Raw genomic sequence first — 22,257 nt, 5'->3', positions numbered from 1 at the left:
ATATTTACACCAATTACTGAAAACTTGACACCTCCTCTCCCTAAAATGATAAATTAGTGCACTTGCATAAAGAAAAAGCAACTAGACAAATAAAAACTATAGAACAAATACAATGTTACAAAATGTGAGCTGTTGGCTATGCAAAGCTCTAGAAAGAGCAAGTGTTACAAGGGCTAAACCCAAACAGTTTAGCCCCAAGCTGGGACCATCACTTGGGGATAAGTAGAAGTGAAAGATAAAAACTGGACCAAAAAAAAAAAAAAAGTTTTTTCTTTCACCCCTGCCTCCCGTCCCTGAACCATCTAAAATTACATCAAATTATATCGTGCCATCTGGGGGCACTATACCACATCTTCAGTTCTAGAATTTGCCACCATATATGATGAAACCAGTATCTGTTTATGGAAGTTTTATTTTGTGCCAGGTATCTTTTTATCTTGCAGTTTGGAATAGGTACTAGTATTGTCCTCATTCTATATAAATGAAGAAATTCAGATGCTGGGAGGTAAAGTTCCTGGCGCAGGGTCAGCAAGCCAGTGGCCAAGGTGGAATTTCAGCCAGGAACCTGCAAACGTAGGATTCGAACTCAAGCCACCGCGAAACGGAGTCACAGCAGCCGCGACCAAAGCTACGGCCCGTCCGCTAGTGTAAGCGCGCATGCGCAGGGGACGGTTCGCGCATGCTCAAGGAGACCCGCAGGTCCTCCAGCCGCCAGGGGGAGTGCGCGGCGTTCCTGCCTTTCTGGCCCGCTTGACCCCCGGAAGCTAGATATCCCAGAGTTCCGCGAGTCTCCAGCCCTTCCGCCGCGGGAGCCATTGAGGACCAGTAGGTTAGTCGGGCGTTCCGTGTGTAGGATCTGTTGCCATCCGGGCCCCGGGGCCCCGGAGCGGCTCAGGAGTGTGGCTGGTCGCGGCGAGCGAGCCCCGGGGAGCCGGGACGCGGGGTTCGGGGCGGTGGGGACCGAGCCCGGTCTCACTTCCACGTCCTTTCTCCATCCCTGTCTGCAGCCATGGCTCTGCGTTACCCTATGGCCGTGGGCCTCAATAAGGGCCACAAAGTAACCAAGAACGTGAGCAAGCCGAGGCACAGCCGCCGCCGCGGGGTGAGTGCTGGCGCGCGCGTCGGGGGGCTTCTTGGAGGGAGGCGGGTAGGGCCCCGGCGACAGGGAGAGCGGCGGGACGCAGGCGGGAGGGAGGCGGGTGGGCCCTGGCGGCAGGGAGCGCGGTGGGGCGGGGAGGGGGAGGCTCAGCCGAGTAGCGAGCGGAGACCCGTGCGGATCGCCTGCGCGGCGTACGCCCAGCTGCGCCACACACCTGCGCGCGCCCCGTGCGGGTATCTGCCGGGCGCGCGCGACCCGGGTGGAGGCGGGAAAGCGGAGGCCCTGGGAGGTTGGGGAGCTCCGCTGCATCGTGTTTAGGGACTGTGTCATTAAACAGCTGCGCCTCTTGTGGGAGGTGTCCGGCCCGGGAAACCGCCTGTGACAAGGCCAGGTGGGAGGGCGGTGTCGAGAAGGCCGGGACTCGGGGGTGCGGGTGGGGAGGAGTCCGCTTCCGTTGCAGTAGGGGGTTGGGGGGGGTTCGAGAGCTCGGTGTCCCCGGGGGTGTGGGCTCCGAGCATCGCGCTGACGGCCGCCCCCCCCCCCCCCCCCCGGCTCCGTCCCCAGCGCCTCACCAAGCACACCAAGTTCGTGCGGGACATGATCCGAGAGGTGTGCGGCTTCGCCCCGTACGAGCGGCGAGCCATGGAGCTGCTCAAAGTCTCCAAGGACAAGCGCGCTCTCAAGTTCATCAAGAAAAGGGTAGGTGGACGGGCCCGGGCGGCTCAGTCGGTTAAACTTCGGACTTAGGCTCAGGTCATGAACTCACGGTTCGTGGGTTCGAGCCCCGCTTAGGGCTCTGCGCCCAGTTCAGAGTCTGGAACCTGCTTTAGATTTGTGTCTCCGTCTCTGCCCCTCTTCTTGCTTGCACTGTTCTCTCAAAAATAACAAACAAGGTAGGTTGTTGGGGCGCCTGTGTGGCTCAGTCAGTTAAGGGTTGCCTCTTGGTTTTGGCTCGTCAGGGTCTCAAGGCTTCATGGGTTGGAGTCCCTTATCGAGCTCTGCGCTGGGAGCCGGGGACCTGCCAGGGAGGCCCCTGTCCCGCTGAAATGAATAAATGTCAGGGTTGCCCCAGTGACGCAGTCTGCTAAGCATCCAGCTTTGGCTCAGGTCATGACCTCATGGTTTGTGCACTTGAGCCCTACGTGCAGACAGCTCCCAGCCTGGTTGGAATTGTTTCTCTGCTCCTTACTTGTTTGTATTGTATCTAAATAATCCTCTTCCCCCTAATTAACAGTAGCTTTAAAAGGAAAGGGATGGGTGGTTTGGCGGTGGCAGGGATGGGACTTGAGGCCCAGGCTGATGGCGCTCTTCTCGCGGCAGGTGGGGACGCACATCCGCGCCAAGAGGAAGAGAGAGGAGCTGAGCAACGTGCTGGCAGCCATGCGCAAAGCGGCCGCCAAGAAGGACTGAGCCCTGCCGTCCCCTCTGTATGTAATAAAGCCTTTTTGGAACATGGGGGTCTTGTGTTGGCCTGGGGGACACAGGGGCGATCCTTCCTGAGGTGTGGCGGTGACGCAGTGCAGACACACACACCAGGTGGTACTGGAAAGGGTTTTAATCATAATTAAATAGATCGTGTGTGCAGACTCCGTGATTAGGCCACAGTGGAGGGCGAGGCATCAGCCTCTCCCAAGTCTCCTGGTGGCTCAGGTGCCAGAGCGTCCGGTCCGGACTGGGCCCTTTTGTGCCTGCGGTGCCCGGGGCCATGTCACCGCTCCACCGCCAGGGCCTCGGCCGCCTCCTCCTCGGGGAAGGCGATGCCAAAGATCTCCTGGTAGTGCTCCACGAAGTGGACCTCCAGGCCCTCGGTGATGAAGGCAGCCAGGTCGTAGAAGTCCTTCTTGTTCTCGGAAGGCAAGACAATGCATGTCACTCCGGCTCGCTTCGCCTGGGAGGGAGGGGACCGCAGGTCAGCCAGGAGGCCACCGCAGGATGGGGGACAGCGGGTGCCCCAGGACAGCCAGGCTCCCGCGGCATAAGCTGCTTCTGTGACCAATGCCTGAGCCTCAGCTGGGACACCCTGCCCTGGAGGCACGTGGGTAGGGTCAAAGGGGAACTGGGGGTGCCCAGCACCAAGGGTACAGTCAGGCAGACCGACCTCCCCTAAGGGGCCAGTGTCCTGCTGTCGCGGCATTCCTGGTTAGAGGGAAACAGATCTACCTGTAATGCAGGGGGAGCCAAGACGGGGTGGCCCAGCAGGGGCCCCTTACCCTTGGCTGCAGTTCTGGCCCAGACTCCTCTAAGGGTGACTACCCCGCCAGGAGGGGGACACTCACCGCGATGGTCTTTTCCTTGATGCCGCCCACCGGCAGGATCTTGCCCGTGAGGGAGACCTCGCCGGTCATGGCCAGGTTCGGTCTGACAGGCCGGTCCATGGCCAGGGAGAGCAGGGCTGTGACGATGGTGCAGCCGGCACTCGGGCCATCCTTGGGGGTGGCGCCCTGGGGAGGGGTGGGGGGGAGATGTGGGTGAGGGCTGGACATGGGGGGGGCTCCCCCAGAGGCAGGAGCTAGGGCCTCACCTCGGGCACGTGCAGGTGGATGTGGGAGGTCACCAGGTAGTCATTGGTGGGGTCCCGCTGCATCAGGAAGGCCCTGGCAAAGGTGTAGGCGATGCGAGCGCTCTCCTTCATCACATCCCCCAGCTGGCCTGTCACCTCCAGGCTTCCGTCCTTGTCCCCCTTGCTATCCTTGTCCCGTGGCCGCCGTGGGGAGGTCTCCACAAACAGCGTAGAGCCTCCTGGGGGGCCAGGCAGAGCCCGTGAACTCGGGGGGCCCTTGGATTCGAGGTGCAATCCCCCCCTCCCCCAGTCCTTCTCTCCTCAGGCCGGCGCAGCTCCTTTCCCTCCACGGTCCAGACACGTAGACCGTTCTCAGTTCAGAGCCTGTCGCGCACAGCCCTGCGGGCCGCTCAGTCCACAGAGCTCTGACCAGCCTCCCTGAGAGGTGGGGGTGGGGTCTCCCCTCAAAGCAAGTAAAGCTTGGCTACTGTCACCTGGCGGCCCCCGATCCCTGGGGACTCCCTTCAGGGCCAGTGTATCTGGGGGACTCCGCTGACCACACAGGGACCCGTGTGAGACGTTCCCCAGGGGTGTGCGGGGACCCCACCCCGGGCGGCTCACCCATGGCAGTCCAGGCCAGCCCCATGACCACGCCGGGGGGCGTCACGTCGTACATGCGCTCCACGGTGAACACGGGCTTCCCCACGAAGTCCTGCAGGTTCTCGGGCGTCACCTCCACGAGCTGGGCCTCGCCACTGACGATCTTGTAGGCCGACTTCCGCAACACCTGGGGCGGGCAAGGCAGCGGGGTGGGCGTGGCCCCCACCCCGCTGGCCTCGGATCTTTAAGGTCACAGTAAAGCATGTAAAAGGTACCTTTCAGCCGTTTTTAGGTTTACAGCTCCATGGCATTAAGTGCATTCACTGGGTCGTGCAACCGTCTCCAGAACTTTCCATGTCCCCAGACTGAGACTTTCCCCGTGAAATAGTGACTCCCCTACCCCTGCCTCCCACCTGCTGTCTCTGTGGATGGGACTCCTCTAGGGACCCCGGTGAGTGGGGTCACGCAGGACGTATACCAGGGTTGGCATCCAGCCCTCACGCGCCCCCACCCCCAGCTCACCTTCTCCACCTGCTTCTGCAGGTTGCGCACGCCGCTCTCCCGGCAGTACTGCTTGATGAGGAGGGTCAGCACGTCCGAGGACAGCTTGGCCTTGCTCTCATCCAGGCCACACAGGGCACGGGCCTGGGGCACCAGGTAGCGCTGGCAGGGAGGGGACCGCTGCCGTCAGGACCCCCGCGGCCTCTCCTGTGGCTCCCGCTTACCACGGGGCCCTCCCAAAACCCCAGGCTCTGTCTAAAGATGACGGAGGTCCCCAAGGTCTGCCTGCACAGAGCTCTTGGCCCCAGGGTGGGGGGGCTGCCCTGGGAGGCGACATCAGAGCTGAGCCCGGAGAGTAAGGAGCCAGCGAGGCAGGGAGTCTGGGCAGAGAGCGCGCAGGCATCCGCAAGCTGCCCGGTCTCCGCCCGGATCCCGTTCCTGCCCTTCCCCCAATGTCCTTGGAGATGCCGCTCCCCCAGGAAGGCCTCCCTGATCCGTGGGCTCACCCCACCTACACACCCAGGACCCGTGGGTCAAGGAAAGCGGCCGCCACCCTGAGCAGACAGGAATGGGGAGATCACGGGCCTCCGAGGTCACCCGCAGCCCAGCCCAACCCGCCACACAGCGGTCCTGAGCACCAGCTGGAGGGACAGGAGGGGAGACACGACACAACCGCGCACCTAGAACATTTGCTAACACGCTGGCCTAAAGCCTCGGGGAGTCTGTGTTCCTCTCATTTTAAAGGTTTAAAAGCAGCCAGGAACTCCCTCAGCCAAGAGCTGCTCTTGCCCCCGTCCTGCCCGGGGAGGAGGGGGAGACTCGGGTCAGCCCCTGGGGGGCTGAGAGGGAGAAACGTGCTCAGCCCTTTCCGGAAAGGAAACATCAGAAACCAGACTCCAGCTGGCGGGAAGTCCGGCTCTCCGCTCGCTCCGCTGCCTCCAGGGCTGTGAGCTGGGCCGCCAGCCGCGGGGGACACCTGACAGCTGAGAACTGCCTTGGCCTAGGGGACGCATCACGCACTCGCAGGACCTGACCCAAGCCGGCAGGAAGGTGGCGGCCTCGCGCCGGGGACAGAGGCGCCGCGGGACTCTGCTCTCAGAGCTGAGCGCTCAGCCCCAGACGCTGCACGGGCGCTCCGCGCCAAGAGCCCAGGACACCATTCTCCCCAGTGTCATGGTCACAGGCTGTCTCTCCCTCTCGTCCTGGCGCCTGGGACAGCGGGACAGGACAGAGCTGGGGGCGCCCGGGAGGCTCAGTCGGTTCAGCGTCCGACTCCTGGTTTTGTCTCAGGTCACGATCTCCCGGTTTGTGAGTTCAAGCCCCACATCGAGCCCTGCGCTGCCAGTGTGGATGGAGCCTGCTTGGAATTCTCTCTCCCCTCTCTCTGCCCCTCCCCTGCTCACGCTTGTGTCCCTCTCAAAAGAAATTTTAAAAATTTTTTTAAAAAGAAGAAATCCATACTTGGGTCTCTGGCCCCAGATCTAACACAACAGCTTCCCAGACCCTGTTTTCTGAGTGACAGTGAGAAGGGACAGCTGGGGCCACAAGCCCCCTTCCACCACCCCTGAGCTGTGCTGGTGGGGTGGCCCCTGGGGCCGGGTCGCTGAGGACCCAACCTTGGGGCTGGAGGGACGGGACTCCCAGCCTCACCCCTGGCCCCCAGGTGCTGTCAATCACCAGTGACCAATGGTTCGCTCCACGACGCGCCCACAACGAAGCCTCCGTGAACACTTTGCACGAGGGAGGCGGGGTGAAGGCAGACTCGCTGGGTGGTGCTGGGAGGGTGGCGCACCGGGGGGACACAGAAGCCCCTGCCCGGCTGGGTAGATCCTCCTTGGCGGTTCCCCGGCTGTATCGTCTAGAATAACCCGGTGCCCGGGGCAGGTTCCTGGAGTCCTGGCAGCCGACCTTGTGCGTCCCCGCCCCTACCTGGCACCCAAAGCGGGCGGCCCTGGGGGACCCAGCCCTTCCTCTGCAGGTCTGCCCCGAACCCCAGGTGGGACTGGAATCTGACGGAGCTGGTGGAGCCCCTGACGGCGGGCAGGGGGTGGGTGGGTGGGTGGGTGTGTGTACGTGTGTGTACATCCGTCTGTCCACCCTGGTGTCACAGCTGTGCCTCACAGGGTTCACAGTGGGCCCCGCCCTCACTCTCGGTGATAGGCCCCTGCCGCCACCGCCTCTCTGGGCAGGGCCACTGTTGGGTCCCCGCCCCCCCTCTGGTTGGGTGGCAGGCACTGAGCAGGCGCTGCCCCTTCGGTCGCGCCGGGCGGGGGTCCGGGCCTCACCTCTGCGATGGCGAGCTTCTCCTGCGCCACATAGCCAGACACGTTGATCATCTCCATCCGGTCCCTCAGAGGCTCTGGAATGGTCTCGGTCACGTTGGCCGTGCAGATGAACAGCACCTGCAGGAGACGGCGGGGAGGTGCTGCGGGCCGCCCCCCGCCTCCCACACTGGGTCCCTGCCCCAGGCGGGACACGCACCTTGGACAAGTCCACGGGCACGTCCAGGTAGTGATCCAGGAAGTTGGCATTCTGCTCGGGGTCCAGCAACTCAAGCAGCGCCGACGAGGGGTCCCCTTGGTGGCCCCGGCCAATCTTGTCCACCTGAAGGGTGTGGGTGTGTGCGTGTGTGTGGTGTGGCTCCGACACCCTGTCCTACTCCCCATGTCTCCTGACCAGACGCCGCTGGGGGCAGGGGGCAGGGGGCAGGGGGCGGGCACGTGCAGAGCAAGGGCAGAGGGCTCCTGGGGTCCCCGAGGCAGGGCGGAAGCTGCATCGTGAGGCCCGGCCGTAGCAGGATCACGTTGCGGGGGGGGGCTCCCGAGATGGCAGGGGCCACAGGTGTGATCTTGGATAGACCCCACCCCGTCAGGACCGCCTGGAGCTCTGGCTCAGGAAGGCCAGAGGGACTGACTGCCCTCCGACCGCGGGGAAGGGCGCTGGGAACAGAAGCCGCGCCCACCTCGTCTATCAGGATCAACGGGTTCTCCGTCTTGGTCTTCTTCAGGCACTGGATGATCTTTCCCGGCATGGCACCCACATACGTGCGCCTGGGGGTGGGGGGGGCGGCAGGGCACAGCAGGGGGTCGGTGCCTCACCCGCCTGGGGCTGGTCGCGCCGGCACCCACAGGCCCAGTTCACAGGGTGCACCGGGACCTCGGCGATCTGCGTGCCCGCCTGGCCCACGCGGAGGTGGCAACAGGGACACGCACGCCGGGCAGCCGCAGCGTAGACGGGATACATGCAGGCACCCAGTCACCCCAACCGCCTGTGTCCCCAGCGATGGAAATGCCGGCGTCCCCCCAGCTCAGACTCAGGGCAGAAACACACAGAAAACCAGGTCTCGCTCAGGCCCATCCTCCCAGCCAGCACCTCCTATCCAGACGGTGAAACCCTGCCCACGTTGCCCACCTCACAGAACAGGAAAGGTCGGGAGCAGCTAAGTGCTGGCCGCCAACATCCTCCCACCCAGGTGCTCCCTGACGGCAGGCACGGCACAGCCTGCAGGCCTCGGGGCCGCTGCGCCCAGGGCCTGGCCCCGGCTGGCGCTTGCTGCGGCATTTCTTAACCGTCTACTTGCTCTACTGCCCCAGCTTGGCTGCAGGTGTCTGGCGCTCACAGAGCATGAAACAGACACGAGTCCTGTGCCTGGAAGGTTAAGGCCCAGCACGGCAGACGGACGTCACACCAGGCAGAGAGAGAAACCATGAGGTACTAGAAATTTTCCCCACGCCACCAAGACAAAGAGCAGGAACCTGGAAGGCCATTTCACGGGGACATTGTATTAAGGTGGGGATAAAGAACGCCTTGCAGAGATGCCCAGAGCAAATTAGTGAGGAGGCAAGCTGTGTGGGTATTTGAAGGAAAAAACTTCTCTGGGTAAAACAACAGCCTGTGCAAAGGTCCTGGGGCAGAACCAGACCCAGGCCCAAAGTGCTAGAAGCTCATATGGCCAGAGTAGATTGAGTGAGGGGGAGAGAGGGAAGGGAACACACAGGGCAGTGCATCCTGGGCCATCCAGGCCTGTGTGAATCAGGGCTTTTACCCCGAGGGAGGAGGGAGCCCCAGAGAGCCGTGGGCAGAGAAAATGTCACCGCTGTTACCCCAGTAGTGGCACTAAATTCCCCATCCTCGTTCTGCTTGGAGACCCCACACGGACATCAACAGAGAACACCTGCCCACCCTCCTGGGCCCCTTTCCCTCAATGACTCAGCCCCAACGTCACAGCCCCGCACTTGTCTGAAAACTCAGCCAAGGCCCCTTCTTGACCTGGGTGTTTTCTTGTCCACATGCTTGGGCCTTCTGAGCCAGAGGCCAACGGGCCACAGGGCCTGCCCCTGCCTCCCCCACCCTGCTCAGACTCCAGTCCTGAGCCAACAGCCTGCACAGCCGCCCCGCTGCCCTCGGGGCAGGCCCCACGCCTCCCGGGCGCCCCTGCACCGCCCCTGCACCAGAGGCTCCCACCGAGCCCCCACCCGGCACCATGAGGGCCTCACCCGCTCCCGGCCCCAACTCCCCAAGCTGTTACACTGTGTCCTCACACCTGTTACATACACTGTGTCCCCCAGAGAAACCACCCCCAGACCCACCCTCAGCAAGGGGTGGCATGGCGGGAGGCCCTGGGAGAACAGGACATCCCAATGCCCTGACTGAAGGTGACACGCACACAGCCAGGCGGGATGGCACCCCGGACGCAGGCCCCATTGGGGCCTGACGAGGGGGCAAGGAACTGAGAGCGGTGCGGGGGCCTGCGGCGTGCTGCCCTGTCCTCACCCGGAGACCACCCCGCCCCTCACTCTAGGCCACAAACCCGGCCCTGGGCACGTGGCCCTGGAACTGTGGCCGCAGCGCTGGGGGTGTGTGGGGGTGTGCGGGGGTGTGCGGGGTGTGGGGGGTGTAGGGGGTGTGGGGTGTAGGGGGTGTGCGGGGGTGTGGGGTGTAGGGGGTGTGCGGGGGTGTGGGGTGTAGGGGGTGTGCGGGGGTGTGCGGGGGTGTGCGGGAGCTGACCTACTGGGGGTGTGGGGGGTGTAGGGGGTGTGAGGGGGTGTGGGTGGGGGGGGTGTGCGGGAGTGTGAGGGGGTGGACGGGAGCTGACCTACTGGGACACCTGCCAACAGCCTGGCAGACGAACACTCGGGGCGGCCCCCCTTCCCGGGGCTGAGCGCGCAGGTTTCGAGCCAGCCTGCACGCGGCCCGCAGACACCTGGGCTTCTTGGTCACGTTCCCACCACACGAGCAGAGCTCACGGCTCACAGCTGACCCCCTCTCACACACAGGACACAGCCAGGAGGGGTGAAGCCCGACGGGAGGCCGGACCTACCTGTGTCCTTTGATCTCGGCCACGTCGGTCATGCCGCCGACACTGAAGCGGAAGTACTCGCGGTTCAGGGCGCGGGCGATGGAGCGGGCGATGCTGGTCTTTCCCACGCCAGGGGGGCCGTAGAAGCAGAGGATCTTGCCCTGGGTGGAGCCTCGGAGCTGGCTGACGGCGATGAACTCCTGCGGGCGGAGGCGGGCTCATGGGACCCTCGCTGCCCTCTCAGCAGACCGAGGGACCCCGCCTGGCGTGAGCCTCACCACGGTCACCCCACACGCAGGCTTCTGGGGGCTGCACAAGGGACAAGGCATGTCCCAGATGGCCCGAGTGGACTCAAGGGTCACATGCCCCGGGAGGGGAGGGGCCGGCCGTGGGCGCCCAGGGCACCGGCCCAGCTAGTAGTGCCCCCTCCTGCCACACCCCGGACCGCATCGACCCTCTGTCTGCTCCAGCCACAGCCTACTGGCCCTGAGCCAGGTCCGCCCTGTGTCACCTCAAGCATGACTCTTGTCCCCCTCAGAAACCTGAGGCCCCTGGAGCAGGCGGGCCCGCCCGACTGCCCCTGCCACCTCTGGCTGGAGCCCTCCCTCCACCCCTCCCTCCTCAGCCCCCACCGACCCCCAGCAGCCCCGCCTCTGCCAAGGCTCTCCCATCCGAGACTGAAATTCCCCAAGAGGCTCCTCTGGTACCCCCCTGGCACGAGAAGTGTGGGGCGCCCCCCACCCACGCGCAAATCCGGACCACGACGGACCCTGCTTCTCAGTGCTCACCCCGGGTGCAGGGAGCAAGAGGCTGGGACGTGCCCCCGGGCGGGGGTTAGACCGGCCCGAGCCCTGGGGCCCGCAGGAGGCTGCAGGCGGCCTCCCCAGGAAGGGGGTCGGGGGGTGGCCTGGGAGCCAGGAGGCTGCAGGCGGCCTCACCAGGATGCGCTTCTTGACGTCCTCCATCCCGTAGTGGTCTTCCTCCAGCACCGCCTGGGCCCGGGTCAGGTCCAGGTTCTCGTTGCTGTACTTGCCCCACGGGATGGACGTCAGCCAGTCCAGGTAGTTCCGCGTGACGCTGCCACGGGACAGAGCAGGGCCGGTGAGCGGGGCCGGTGAGCGGGGGCGGGTGAGCTGCCCGGCCCAGGCGTGGCACACCCATGTCGCTGGCGCCCGCAGAAGCTGAAGCGCGGACCACACTGAGCGCACCGGGGCCGGAGGGGCTGCCGACTGCCTGGCTGCAGCCACGCGGTGGGTACCAGGCGCCCAGCCAAGTGCTCGGCCTGCTGCCAGAGCCAGACGAGGCGAGCGCAGCGACTGCTCAGAAGCCCGTGCCACGGAGGCAGCGGCGAGCACTAGGGACAGCCTCCCCCGGGGCACGCGGGGAACAGGCCTGGCTGGCGGCTGGTCAGGGCCGCCCTGAGAGCGACCCCAGGCCGGGAGCCGTGCACCCACCGGACAAGGCCGAGCACCCCCAGAAGATGCGCAGACCTGCCGGCTCTCGAAGAAAAGCAGAAGAGGGGCCCAAGTAAGCCCTGCTTCGAGCCAGACAGCCCAGGGGTCAAATCCCCGCCCCCGCCTACCAGCTCAGAGGCCCCGCTCACTGACTTGACTTCGCTGAACCCCAACCTCTGCAGCTGGGAAGCGGGGTGACAGAGAAGTGTGCTGTACACAGGGGCCCCGAGAGGACCGTCACACACCAAGTGCTTCCCGGGCTCGCACCCACTTCTGGAGCGTGCCCCAGACGGCGGGCGGAGGAGCGAGCAGGGACGGGCCCCCCAGCGCGCTCACTTGAACTCGGAGGAGTGGTTGTCCAGCAGCCCCAGCTTGCTGAGCTCCTCGTCCACGACGTCCATGACGTGCTTGGGGACCACGAGCTCCTTCAGCCGCTCACGGAACTTCTCCTCGATGGCGTCCTTGTCGTCCTTCTCCAGGCCCAGCTCCTTCTTGATGATCTTCAGCTGCTCTTGCAGGAGGTACTTGCGGTGCGTCTGCTTGATTTTCTCTTCCACCTGCAGGGGGGCCCGGAGGCCGTGGTCACGGAGTGCAGGGTTGGGGGGGGTGCATGTCTGCAGATTGACGCCAGCGGGGCCGCCGCTTCCTCAGGACACGGAAGGGGCAAAGTCCGTGAGGCCGCCTCCAGCCCCCCCACCTTGAACCCAGTCTCTGAGGGGGGCCCCCAATATGAACGACTGTCTGTTCTGGACGAGCAAGGGGTTTGCTCTTTGACCCCGACTGTGACGAGGGGCAGCTCGTGGACACTGTCCCGCCTCCCACGGGCACAGAGCCCCTCTGGTCAGATGGAGGGGGCGGCAGGGGCGGCTCAGAGGCCGGGCCCCAGGGCCACCTACAGCCCCCACTCCCGCATCCCCGTTGAGGTACATTAAGAACTGCCTCATGGGGGGGCGGGGGGGCAGTGTCTGTGGGTTCAGTGTCCGACTTTGGCTCAAGTCATGATCTCAGATTTGTGGGTTCGAGCCCCGCGTCGGGCTCTGTGCTGACAGCTTGGAGCCTGGAACCTGCTTCCGATTCTGGGTCTCTCTCAAAAATAACAAAAAACAGGGGCGCCTGGGTGGCTTAGTCGGTTAAGCGTCCGACTTTCGCTTAGGTCATGATCTCGCGGTTCGTGGGTTCGAGCCCCGCGTCGGGCTCTGTGCTGACTGCCAGCTCAGAGCCTGGAGCCTGTTTCAGTCTGTGACTCCCTCTCTCTCTGACCCTCCCCTGCTCACGCTGTCTCTCTCTCTCTTTCTCCTAGAAATAAATAAAACATTTAAAAAAATTAAAAAAAAAAAACATTAAAAAAAAAAGCGCCTCATGGGGTGCCTGGTAGGCTTAGTCGGAAGAGCGCGTAACTCTTGATCTCAGGGTTCTGAGTTCAAGCCACACACTGGGCGCAGAGATTGTTTAAGTAAATAAATGTATCCATAAAAAAGAACTGCCTTGTGTTAATAACTAAACGTTAAAAAGTTCCTCACTTACAGACGTGACATGGAAAAAGGTGAAGTGAAAAGTCAACTCTGACTGGAGAGCAACCGACAACGTGGGCGGCCCACAGATCAGCCCACAGGTCGGGAAGGTGGGCCGCAGACGGCAGGGTCACGGGGAAACCGAGTTTCAACCGCTCCCAGGCGGGCTCCCCATCCCCAGCTCGTCCCCAGCGCTGTGCCCACGCGGAGGATGTCTGCGAGCACAGGTTCCGGGCTCGGGCGCCACGACGGGTTCAGGGTCGCGCGTGCAGCGTCCGGGACAAAGGGGCCCCCGCCCCCAACGCGTCCTCAGGCCGGCTCACCTCCCGCCCCAGGCGCTGCTGCAGCTTGCTCAGCTCAAACTCCTTCTTGAGGAGGGACAGGGCCTTGTACAGCCGCTTGGGGATCTGCCAAGAAACGGAAGATGCGGGTGACCGTCAGAAGCGGCATGGGTGCTGGGTGCGGGGGCAGGCGCCTCTGGATGGGGCGCACCCGGGGTGGGCCACCTGGCGCCATCTGTTCGGTCAGTTCCTCGAACACCTCTTACAGGGAGCCTCCAGCATGTCTACCAGCTGCGGTCCGGAACATTCACAGCGGCACAAGGGTGGCGGCAAGCCGAGCATGGCACCCACTAATCACAAGGCCCTGTCCGTGGGGATGCCACGCGGCCGCCAGAGAGAAGGGGGACCCGCGCAGAGGGGGCAGGAAACGAGCACCCAGGCGCGGCCAGGGCGGACTCACGTTGGTCTCCTCCAGGACGTCCTGCAGCTCGTGGGACTCAGCTCCGGTCAGCGCGGCGCCCATGTCGCTCAGGTAGATGGGGTTGTCCACTACCCTCTGGCCCGCCTGCATCATCTGCAGCACAGACTCTCTGCGGGCGACAGAGGGGCGCTGCCACGGGCCGCAGGGACCGCTGCAGCAGGTGGCCCTCACCCCTGTCCCCGGCAATGCGGGGCAAGGCCCTGGGACGCAGAGAGCCGGGCACAGGGCCAGCGAGGCCACCGGGCCCAGAGCCGAGAGACCGCGTCCCCATGCCCAGACGTGGGTCCCTCCAGCAGCTGTGGGGCGATGCCCCGTAAGATTCTCTCCAGCCGCAGCTGGGGACAAAAAGGCTTCTGAGCAAATCCAAGCCAGTGTCAGGACGAAGGAGGCAAAGGCCCCCGGCTGGGCAGGCCCCCCCCAACCCCCCCCCCGCCGGGGCCTCCTTGCCGCAAGGGAAGCAGGATTGCCTCACCCAGGGCTGGGCCCTGTGCCGCGAAGCCCCGCGCCAGCAAGGTTCCGTCAGGACGCACTCTGAGAAAGCTTCCCACCAACCCGGCTGCGCCAAGAGGCCGGCTGAGTGCAGCTTGGTCACAGGGACGGCCACGGGGACAGGGACGGCGGCCGCACACTCGGGCAGCGGAGGCGCCAGAGACCAACCTGTAGAGCGGGTTCAAGGCGATGATGTCCCGGATGGTCTTCACAATCTCGGCGGTCAGGGCCTGGCAAACGGGGGGGCCGCTGTCGGTCCTGGGGCCAGCAGGGGCTGCGGCCCAGACCAAGGGAGGCTCAGTGCCCAGGAGCGCAGCCTGAACTCACGCCCCAGGGACTCGAGGCAGGGACAACGGAAACCCCACTGGCCCCTCACACCTCTGAACCCCAACCTCAGAGGGGAGGAACAGGGGCTTCTCTACTCCTTTATTTCAAACAGGATCCCCTTTCTCAACCTCAGCGCCCCCTGGTGTGACTCCTCCTCTGGGGATGTGCCTGCGAGTCACCACGGCTCTCGGCCCGTCCCCACCCAGCACCTCGCCCCAGGTTCCCCGAGGAGGCGGCCCCCTGCCACGGACACCACGGACAGCCTGTGGCGCGATGCCTGGAACTCGTGACCCCAGAATGTGTGGTTCCCAGCACACCACACCCCAGTGAGGGTGCCGGTGGGCACTGAGAGCAGCTGCGTCCCTTCACTGTGAGCACCCAGCCCCAAGCGAGCGGACTTTCCAGAAGGAACCGGCCGAGGGGTGCCAGAGGCGCACGGCGCTTGCGGCCTCGTCAAGGCTCGCTGACCTTTCCCCTGTGGCACCTGCGAGTCTAGGCGCATCTCGCTCCCACTACGGGCAGCTGGGGGGGCTGTGCTGCCCCGTCCAGCCAGCAGGGGGAGCTGCTCGCGCTCACATAACAGCGTGGGACGGATCAGCGCTTCCTTCCCACCGCGCGGCTCCCACGCGGCTCCCACGGAACCAGAGAACACATGCACCTGAACTCTCCGGAACAAGATGGTACCGCTCCCAGGTCCCCCCGTGTGGCCTGTGGGTGTGACAGCAGCAAACACAGCCCCTCCCGGGGCCGACGTCACCAACGGGCTGCGGGACCCCTTCCCAGCAAGGCCTGAGGGCCCAGCACTCCGCTCGGCATCGCGCCACAGGTTCACACCGAGGCCATCGGCTGTGCGTGGCGTGTCCTCGGGGAGACCATGTGCATGAGGAGCCTTTCCGCTTTGTCCCCACCCCCTGGCGGGGGTCCCTGACGCTAACGCACTGGAAGAGCAGGTGGAAGGACACCTCCCGCCGCCTGACAGCTGGCTCGCGGCCACAGTGGGGCCAAGGTGGCCACAAGGCTCTCGAGGCCACGGGGAGCGGCGAGTGGGCCCTGCTTCCCTCCCCAGCACCCGGGGCTTCAGGGGAAGGAGCCAGTACGGGAAGGAAGGCTGAGGGCTCCTGCGCAGCAGACATGGCCCGGCCCCAGGTTCGAATCCTGCCTCCTTCTCCAGCAGCTAAGGGCCCCAGCACGTTTCCTTTACCTTCTGGACGCCGGTTCTTCCTAGGACTTCAGGGGGGAGGGGGGAGTGTGTTTTGCATCCCCAAGACCCTGACGGCCGTGGACAGGCTGAGGCGTCGGCCCACATGTACCCTGCTCAGGGGAGCTCCCTGGCAGCCGCCCTGTGTACCTTCACTTCTTCTGTGACCTGGAAGTCCTCGTGGACAACATTCTCCACTTCCACCATGAGCACCTCGCCGGGCGCACCCGAGGTGGGTTCTGCCGTCCCCTCCATTGGGTGCCCGCCACTCAGGTCCTCATCCGCCTCCTTCTTGCCGCGCTTGGGCTTCCTGCGCGGCTTCTGCTTGTTCTCATCTTCAGCCTCCTCCGGCTCTACCTCCAGCTGCCGGCTGATGTGAATCCTGAAGAGAAACGAGGCGGAGGTGACACTGCCAGGGCTTCCGGTGGAAACCCAGCCTATGTCTCAGGGCCCCAGGACCAGCACCCCTGGCCCCTGATACCACTGGCTCCAGCTGGGCCACCCATTCCACACTCTCGCCAACTTCCTGCTGTCCTACACAAACGTGTGATGTGTGACCAGTAAGCTGGTGGGACCGTGCTCTGGGGCCCACCTCAAGGTGTCAGCTCCACCAACCTCAACCTCTGGGACTCTGCCCACCCTCGCCTCCGACCTCAAGCCCACCATGTGGCACCCCTTCGTGTGGCTCAGGCCTCAATTCAAGGGCACGTCCACTGAAGCCCTCCCTGACTGCTCCACATGAGCTCTGTTTCCCCTCTGTGCCCACCTGTCACCCTGGGCGTCTTCACTTGCCCCCGAAAGCACCCACCACCACCAGACCTCAGCTCATGACCTATCTGGATGCTCACGTCCTCTCCCGCTGGGGAGAAGGGCGTGCTGGCCTCTCTCCGCCTGCACCCAAGCGCCTGGCAGACGCCAGGCCCCAGGGGTTAAGGAACACGTCGAATGCAAACGTGCCACTTCACCTCTCAGCTCCCTCCTGTCACACAAGGTAAGTCACTGCCACCTTCCCCAGAGGGCAGGCAGGGGTGCAGCCCCAGCACCCTACTGACACCAGCATGCTGCACAGAGCTGGCCTCTGGCGCCAGCGGGACTCGCTCCTAAGGCGCCTCGTAGGTTAGGACAGCACTCAGCAGCCGCCACGGTCTTCATTCATTTTGGTTGAGTCTCCCTTCCCTCTGCCCAGAAGCTCCCCCGCCCCCCAGAGACAGAGCGGCAGCCACACCCCTGCAAACAGCCTCCAATGTGAGATGAAAACAGCTGTGGGGCTTCAGGCAATGGCAATGCCACCGGGACCGGTCACAGACTCAGTGCCTGGCGCGACCCATGTCCCCGTGTTCCCGAGGCGCTGCCTCACCAACCCCAGACAGGGCTCAGGAAAGAACCGAACCCAGAACTCGAGCTTCAACCACCGCCAACGAGCAGCTCGATGAGGGGCTGTTCACAGCGTTCACTACGCAGCCACTCAGGACTCAAGTGTTTCCCGCTTGGTCTTGGCCGTGGCCCTCTTGACGAGCACCCTGAGGACCAATGCGCATTGGCGCACAAGTGCAAACTGTGCCGAGCTTGCCTTTGTCACAACCCGCTGTGCTCGTCTGAGGACGTAAGCTGGGCTCACCCGCGGCTTGTGGCCCTTCTGCAGGGTGCAGGTGGAGACCACACGGCCCGACGGGGAAGGGGTCTGGGTCCGCTCGAGGGAACACTGCGGTGCCAGGCAGGGGCTGCTGCCCAACGCGCACAGGGCACCGGGGGAAAGCCTGCCCAGCTGGGAGCGCTGGGCCCCGAGACACACCCAACAACTCGCTGTCTAGTACTTGGGGCGCTTTTGTGAGTAGCGCAGACGAGAGATACAGACGTCACCGGCCACCCGCACTGCCGCACTAACAAGGGGACTTGGAGCAGGGAGGGATCCAGAAGCGATCCATCTCGGCCACCTCCAGCTTTGGCCCAGTCCCTGCCGTGACCAGGCTACAAGGGGATGGTCCGTGCTGGCACCAGGGGGCCCTCGGGGCCTCTCTTCCTGCCCCATGGCATACGCTCGGGGCCCCGCACCTTCTGTGTCCCATGACGATCATGCGCAGCTTGTCCCCGAGGTCCTGCATCTCGTGAATCTGGACAAACGTCCCCGTGTGGTAGACCTCATCCAGGCTCTCGACCACGTCAGACTCATTGCTGAGGGACAGGGACACAAAGGAACATTGGCACGGGCCCTCTGATATGCAGCGGGCCTTCTCAGACTAAGAGGGAGAGGAAGAGAGAAAAGAAACACCCCTGCCAGCCTCGGCTGCACACCGACAGCAAACTCCTCACTCCCACAGGGGCTCAGGGCCCAGCAGAGCCCCTGCCCGCCGTGCACAGGGGAGCAGCTCCTGGCCACGTCGGCTGTAAGGGCAGGCCCGGGCCAAACGGACTCCGTTCCACACCTCCCACTACTGAGCCTGCTTAGAATGTACTTTCTCAGGGCACCTGGGTGGCTCCGTCGGTTAAGTGTCTGACTTTGGCTCAGGTCATGATCACACGGTTCATGGGTTCGAGCCCTGCGTCTGGCTCTGTGCTGACAGCTCGGAGCCTGGAGCCTGCTTTGGATTCTGTGTCTCCCTCTCTGCCCCTCCCCTACTTGCATTCTGCCTCTCTCTCAAAAACAAACATTTGAGGGGGTAAAAAAAAAGCATGTACCTTCTAACTCAGAAGTGGAACAGATTCCCACCTAGAGTCAAGCTGTCTGCCGAACTAGCCCTGCACTGAAGCAGCCTCACAGGGGTTTTTCACACCTCAGGTCCTGTAGGTTAAAATACATTCCCCCCACCCCAACCTCACATCTTGACCACGCATGAGGCCAAGAGCTGAGCCAAGTTCTTCAACCTAGACTAAAAAGTATGCTTGGCTCTCGGCCTTACACTCGGTAGGTTTTGCTCGGCGCCTTTCAGGTCAGAGATCGAGATCCAGGCTGCTCCATGGAGCAGGGTCTGTGGTGAGCTACACAGCAGGGCAACTTGAACGAGGGAGCGAAGGAAAAGTTACACTTACTTGTCATCTCTCTTTAGAAAGACGCCGGCATACGGCTGGGCAAGACGGACCTTCCTTCTTAGCAGCTCAACCAACTTCTTATTTTTAACCTAGCATGACAATGACCCCAGAGTGAAATGCAGGTTTCCTAGCTGACATTTTGACAGCAGCTCCCGTGTCTTCTCTGTCATTCTTGGGGCTCTGCCAGTCGGATCCGGGACACGAGACAGGCTGGGAAGTCCTGAACCAAAACCGAACATTCGTGCACGCAAAGGTGTAGAGAATGTCGTGGGACAGAGTGAAAGGGCTGTATTCCTGAGCGGCTTCCCCTGCTTCCTAAAGAAAACTCATAGTAGACCAATGGCCAGAACCAAGGAGTTGATTTAACACCCCATTTCGAGAGTTGTTCAGTGGTGAAATGCCTTGGCTTGAAATCTAGACTCTTCTGGGGCACCAGGGTGGCTTAGTCGGTTGAGCGTCCGACTTTCGCTTAGGTCATGATCTCACGGTTCGTGGGTTCGAGCCCCGCGTCGGGCTCTGTGCTGACTGCCAGCTCAGAGCCTGGAGCCTGTTTCAGAGTCTGTGACTCCCTCTCTCTCTGACCCTCCCCTGCTCACGCTGTCTCTCTCTCTCTCTCCTAGAAATAAATAAAACATTAAAAAAAAAAAAAGAAATCTAGACTCTAGTGATTTTATCAGTGTCAAAATGCAACACTGAATGTGCATAACTCAGATGTGGCCCATCCCACGGGCCGGTAACTTCTTCCAATTTTCACTGAAAGTGTTTCCCAATCCCATCTGTACCCTTTTCAAGGACTGAAAGCCCCAGGATGACAACACATTATCTCGATGTCATTCCAATGGCAGGGAGAGCGCCAGTGTCTTTTAGGGAACATCTGACGGGGCAGGGAAACAGACAGCTGTAAGGCTCAACGGATGTCCCTCCAGCACGCGTTAAATCCCACACCAGGCTATGAGTGCCTACACTTCCGGGCCCTCAAACTTCAGCCTGCATTGGAATTACCTGGAGGACTTGTTAAGACAGACGGCTGAGTCCCAGCCCTGGAGTTTCCTGATAGAGGGGGCCTGGAGCATCTGCATTTCAAACGAGCTCTCAGGTGATGCTCACGTGGCTGGTCCGGGCACCACACTTTGAGAATCTGTGTTTCCACTCATCCCTTAACAGGGCCTCTCACGGCCCAGGAATTCCTGACCCTACAGATGCATCTTTCCCAGGGGAAAGGTCCGTGACAGCCATTAGGAGGGGTACACGACCCACCAAAAATTAAGAGCCACTGATCTATACTGAGGGGACACACTACTGGGGCAAATTAGCCACATACAGTGTCAACCACAAAACCAAGAGTAAACAGCTTTGCTAACCGGGTCCCACGGAAGTTTCCCCAGTTTGTTGTCTGCTAACAGCCGACCACTGCACGTCAGCCCCTGTCCCGTCACTGACCAGGTACCAGCGATAGAAATACAGGGCGTGCCATGTGCCAGTCTCTTGGAAGAATCCTATCTCTGGGCACTCGGGACAAGCGGCATCTGCCACTCTGCAGGGCTGAGGGGACCCTACGTGGCAGACCTCTCCTGGTCCCAGACGTCGGCTGGGGTCGAGGACAGGAAAAAGGCCCCCAGGGCAAACTTCTGAGAAGTCAGTAGAATACCATACAGGAGACAATACCAGCAGCCACTGACTGAGGCAGAAAGCTATACCCCTGACAAAGGTGAACCCTCCTCCACCACCAGCTCTAAGAACTGAGGTACAACTATGATGCCCATTTTGCAGATGAGAAAGTGGAGGCCCAGAGGAACAGCTTTCTGAAGGTGAAGGAGCTATGGGTGGTGGAACAAGGATATGAACCCATAGGCTCTGGGGTCTGCAAGTAACCACTACTCAAAACCAAAGGCGGCCCCTTGGGATGGCTGCTCGGACCCACACAATCAGCAGGTGGGAAGAGGAGGTGGAAGGGGTTCCTTCAGTCCTGAGATTTGTTTCGCAGAGACTAGAGTATGAGGGAAAGGCTGGAGGAGGAGCCCAGAAGCTGACTCATCACACGACCTTGCTGTGACAGTTAACAGATAACTTTTTTCCACCACGGACTCTAATTTCCAAGTCATTAGAAGGAGGGGGGGAGGGAGAGGGAGAGGGAGAGAGAGAGAGAGAGAGAGACCGCGCGAGCCAGAAGAAAGAAGGAATTGGGGGGCTTTGTACTCTAAAAGCTCAAGTTCCTTGCACTCATGTTGCTTTCTATTACATCACCCACCCAAGTCCATCCTCCCCACCCCCCATGGCTTTTAGTCTGAAATGATCTTGCTGTCTCTTCCATCAGAACACAAGTTCCTTAGCCACAGGGACTGCATTTGATTTGTTTGCTACTGTATCCTCAGTGCCTGCTACACAGCAGGAGCTCAAGAAGTGTTTAGGGAAGGAATGAATGCTGATCCCAAAGAGGCTCCTAACTAGACGGCAAACCGCGCGCGGCGAGTGTGGCAAATACATCTACCAAAACCCGCAGAGAAGTTAACTGGCCCGTAAGACCGTTCTGGTCCTTCCCCGCGTCGGATTTCTATGGCTGGGACTCTAACTGGGCAGTCCTAAACTCAATCTGTAAGGGAGGAAAATGGGGCTCCAGTTCACCAAACTAATGAGAAGACAAGGACTCGAATTCCAGCTTTGAAGCAGTTGCGAGGCATGAAAGTGCCAAAAGATCCCTCGGTCCAACCCGCTGCTTGGAGAGGTGGGGAAATGGAGGTCAGGACGGGGTCGCTCATTACCTCGATGATCTTGATGAAGCGCGGGAACACTGGGTTGCGGGTAACGGCTATGAGCGGCAGGTGCGGGAACACCTCCGGAATCGTCATGGGCGTCAGCGCCGTTATGATGGGGCCCTCCGCGCCCCCCGCGCTGCTCCCCGCGCCCGCGGCCCCATCCTCGGCGCCGCCCTCGGGGGCATCCTCGCCGCTGGAGAATGCGCCACCGCCGCCCCGGCTGTTCGCCTCCCAAAGTCCCCGCCACTGGCCCGTGGCCACAGGGCCTCGGCCCCACAGCGCCCAGGGAGGCGAGGCGTCGCAGGCCCGCCGGCCTCTGGGCAACCACACTCCGGCGGCAGTCGGAACCCGCCCCCCGGCGGCGGCCAACAGCGGCCGCCGCAGCGCCCAGCAGCGCGCAGCGCCCCACAGCCGCACGTAGCCTGTGCCCGCCGCCATGGCCCGGCCATCCTGGCGACGCACAGGACGTGCGTCATTTCCTCTCGCCCGGCTAGTGCGCACGTGAAGCCCAGCGCGTGCCGAGGCGCCCGCGGGGGGCGTGGCCCGGAACGGAAAGCAACGCGGGTGGGGTTTGCGGGGGGGGACGCTGCGCGCATGCTCACACCAGCCTGCCCACGGGCGGCTGCGTGCGCAAGCCGGGGCCCCGGTGCTGAGTTCAGGGAACAACGAACGCATGCTCCGACTGGAGAGAGCGTGAGCGTCCGGGGCTGGAGGGGGTGTGTTGAGGTGGGCTGGTC

The 22,257-nt window shown here is 62.7% G+C and overlaps 2 protein-coding genes across 3 annotated transcripts; one reads left to right on the top strand and one right to left on the bottom strand.

The window, feature by feature from the left end:
• The first annotated feature begins 734 nt into the window (after nt 1-734).
• On the top strand, nt 735-2,554 carry RPL36 (ribosomal protein L36). The gene is made up of 4 exons (XM_039247501.1): nt 735-829; nt 1,008-1,102; nt 1,664-1,798; nt 2,420-2,554. Exons 2-4 carry the CDS (start codon nt 1,010-1,012, stop codon nt 2,507-2,509), a joined length of 318 nt encoding a protein of 105 aa, XP_039103432.1. The 5' UTR covers nt 735-829; nt 1,008-1,009; the 3' UTR covers nt 2,510-2,554.
• Nucleotides 2,555-2,636: 82 nt separating this feature from the next.
• On the bottom strand, nt 2,637-21,960 carry LONP1 (lon peptidase 1, mitochondrial). Of its 2 annotated transcripts, XM_039247499.1 has the most exons (18): nt 21,527-21,960; nt 18,768-18,856; nt 17,793-17,912; nt 15,891-16,122; nt 14,384-14,445; nt 13,706-13,835; nt 13,288-13,371; nt 11,790-12,010; nt 10,938-11,076; nt 10,021-10,199; nt 7,663-7,750; nt 7,182-7,304; nt 6,986-7,102; nt 4,722-4,862; nt 4,221-4,386; nt 3,621-3,838; nt 3,376-3,540; nt 2,637-2,987 (listed from the first exon to the last, which is right to left on the bottom strand). In XM_039247499.1, exons 1-18 carry the CDS (start codon nt 21,956-21,958, stop codon nt 2,808-2,810), a joined length of 2,886 nt encoding a protein of 961 aa, XP_039103430.1. In that variant the 5' UTR covers nt 21,959-21,960; the 3' UTR covers nt 2,637-2,807. The 2 variants fall into 2 exon arrangements, with proteins under 2 accessions (XP_039103430.1, XP_039103431.1); XM_039247500.1 differs by lacking the exon at nt 18,768-18,856 and having other exon boundaries at nt 21,527-21,580.
• Nucleotides 21,961-22,257: the final 297 nt, after the last annotated feature.

The sequence above is a fragment of the Hyaena hyaena genome, unplaced genomic scaffold (genome assembly GCF_003009895.1).
Source record: "Hyaena hyaena isolate Hyena2069 unplaced genomic scaffold, ASM300989v1 scaffold_296, whole genome shotgun sequence".
Taxonomy (NCBI): domain Eukaryota; kingdom Metazoa; phylum Chordata; class Mammalia; order Carnivora; family Hyaenidae; genus Hyaena; species Hyaena hyaena.
This window is presented reverse-complemented; position numbering and strand designations above follow the sequence as displayed.

What these genes read in the sequence shown, in the direction of transcription:
- RPL36 (XM_039247501.1), top strand. Translation starts at nt 1,010, where the DNA reads ATGGCTCTGCGTTACCCTATGGCCGTGGGCCTCAATAAGGGCCACAAA. An exon ending in GGCACAGCCGCCGCCGCGGG is followed by an intron (nt 1,103 to 1,663) that starts GTGAGTGCTGGC and finishes CTCCGTCCCCAG; the next exon opens with CGCCTCACCAAGCACACCAA. An exon ending in TCAAGTTCATCAAGAAAAGG is followed by an intron (nt 1,799 to 2,419) that starts GTAGGTGGACGG and finishes TTCTCGCGGCAG; the next exon opens with GTGGGGACGCACATCCGCGC.
- LONP1 (XM_039247499.1), bottom strand. Translation starts at nt 21,958, where the DNA reads ATGGCGGCGGGCACAGGCTACGTGCGGCTGTGGGGCGCTGCGCGCTGC. An exon ending in ACGTCCTGGAGGAGACCAAC is followed by an intron (nt 13,372 to 13,705) that starts GTGAGTCCGCCC and finishes GTTTCTTGGCAG; the next exon opens with ATCCCCAAGCGGCTGTACAA. An exon ending in AACCACTCCTCCGAGTTCAA is followed by an intron (nt 11,077 to 11,789) that starts GTGAGCGCGCTG and finishes GTCCCGTGGCAG; the next exon opens with CGTCACGCGGAACTACCTGG.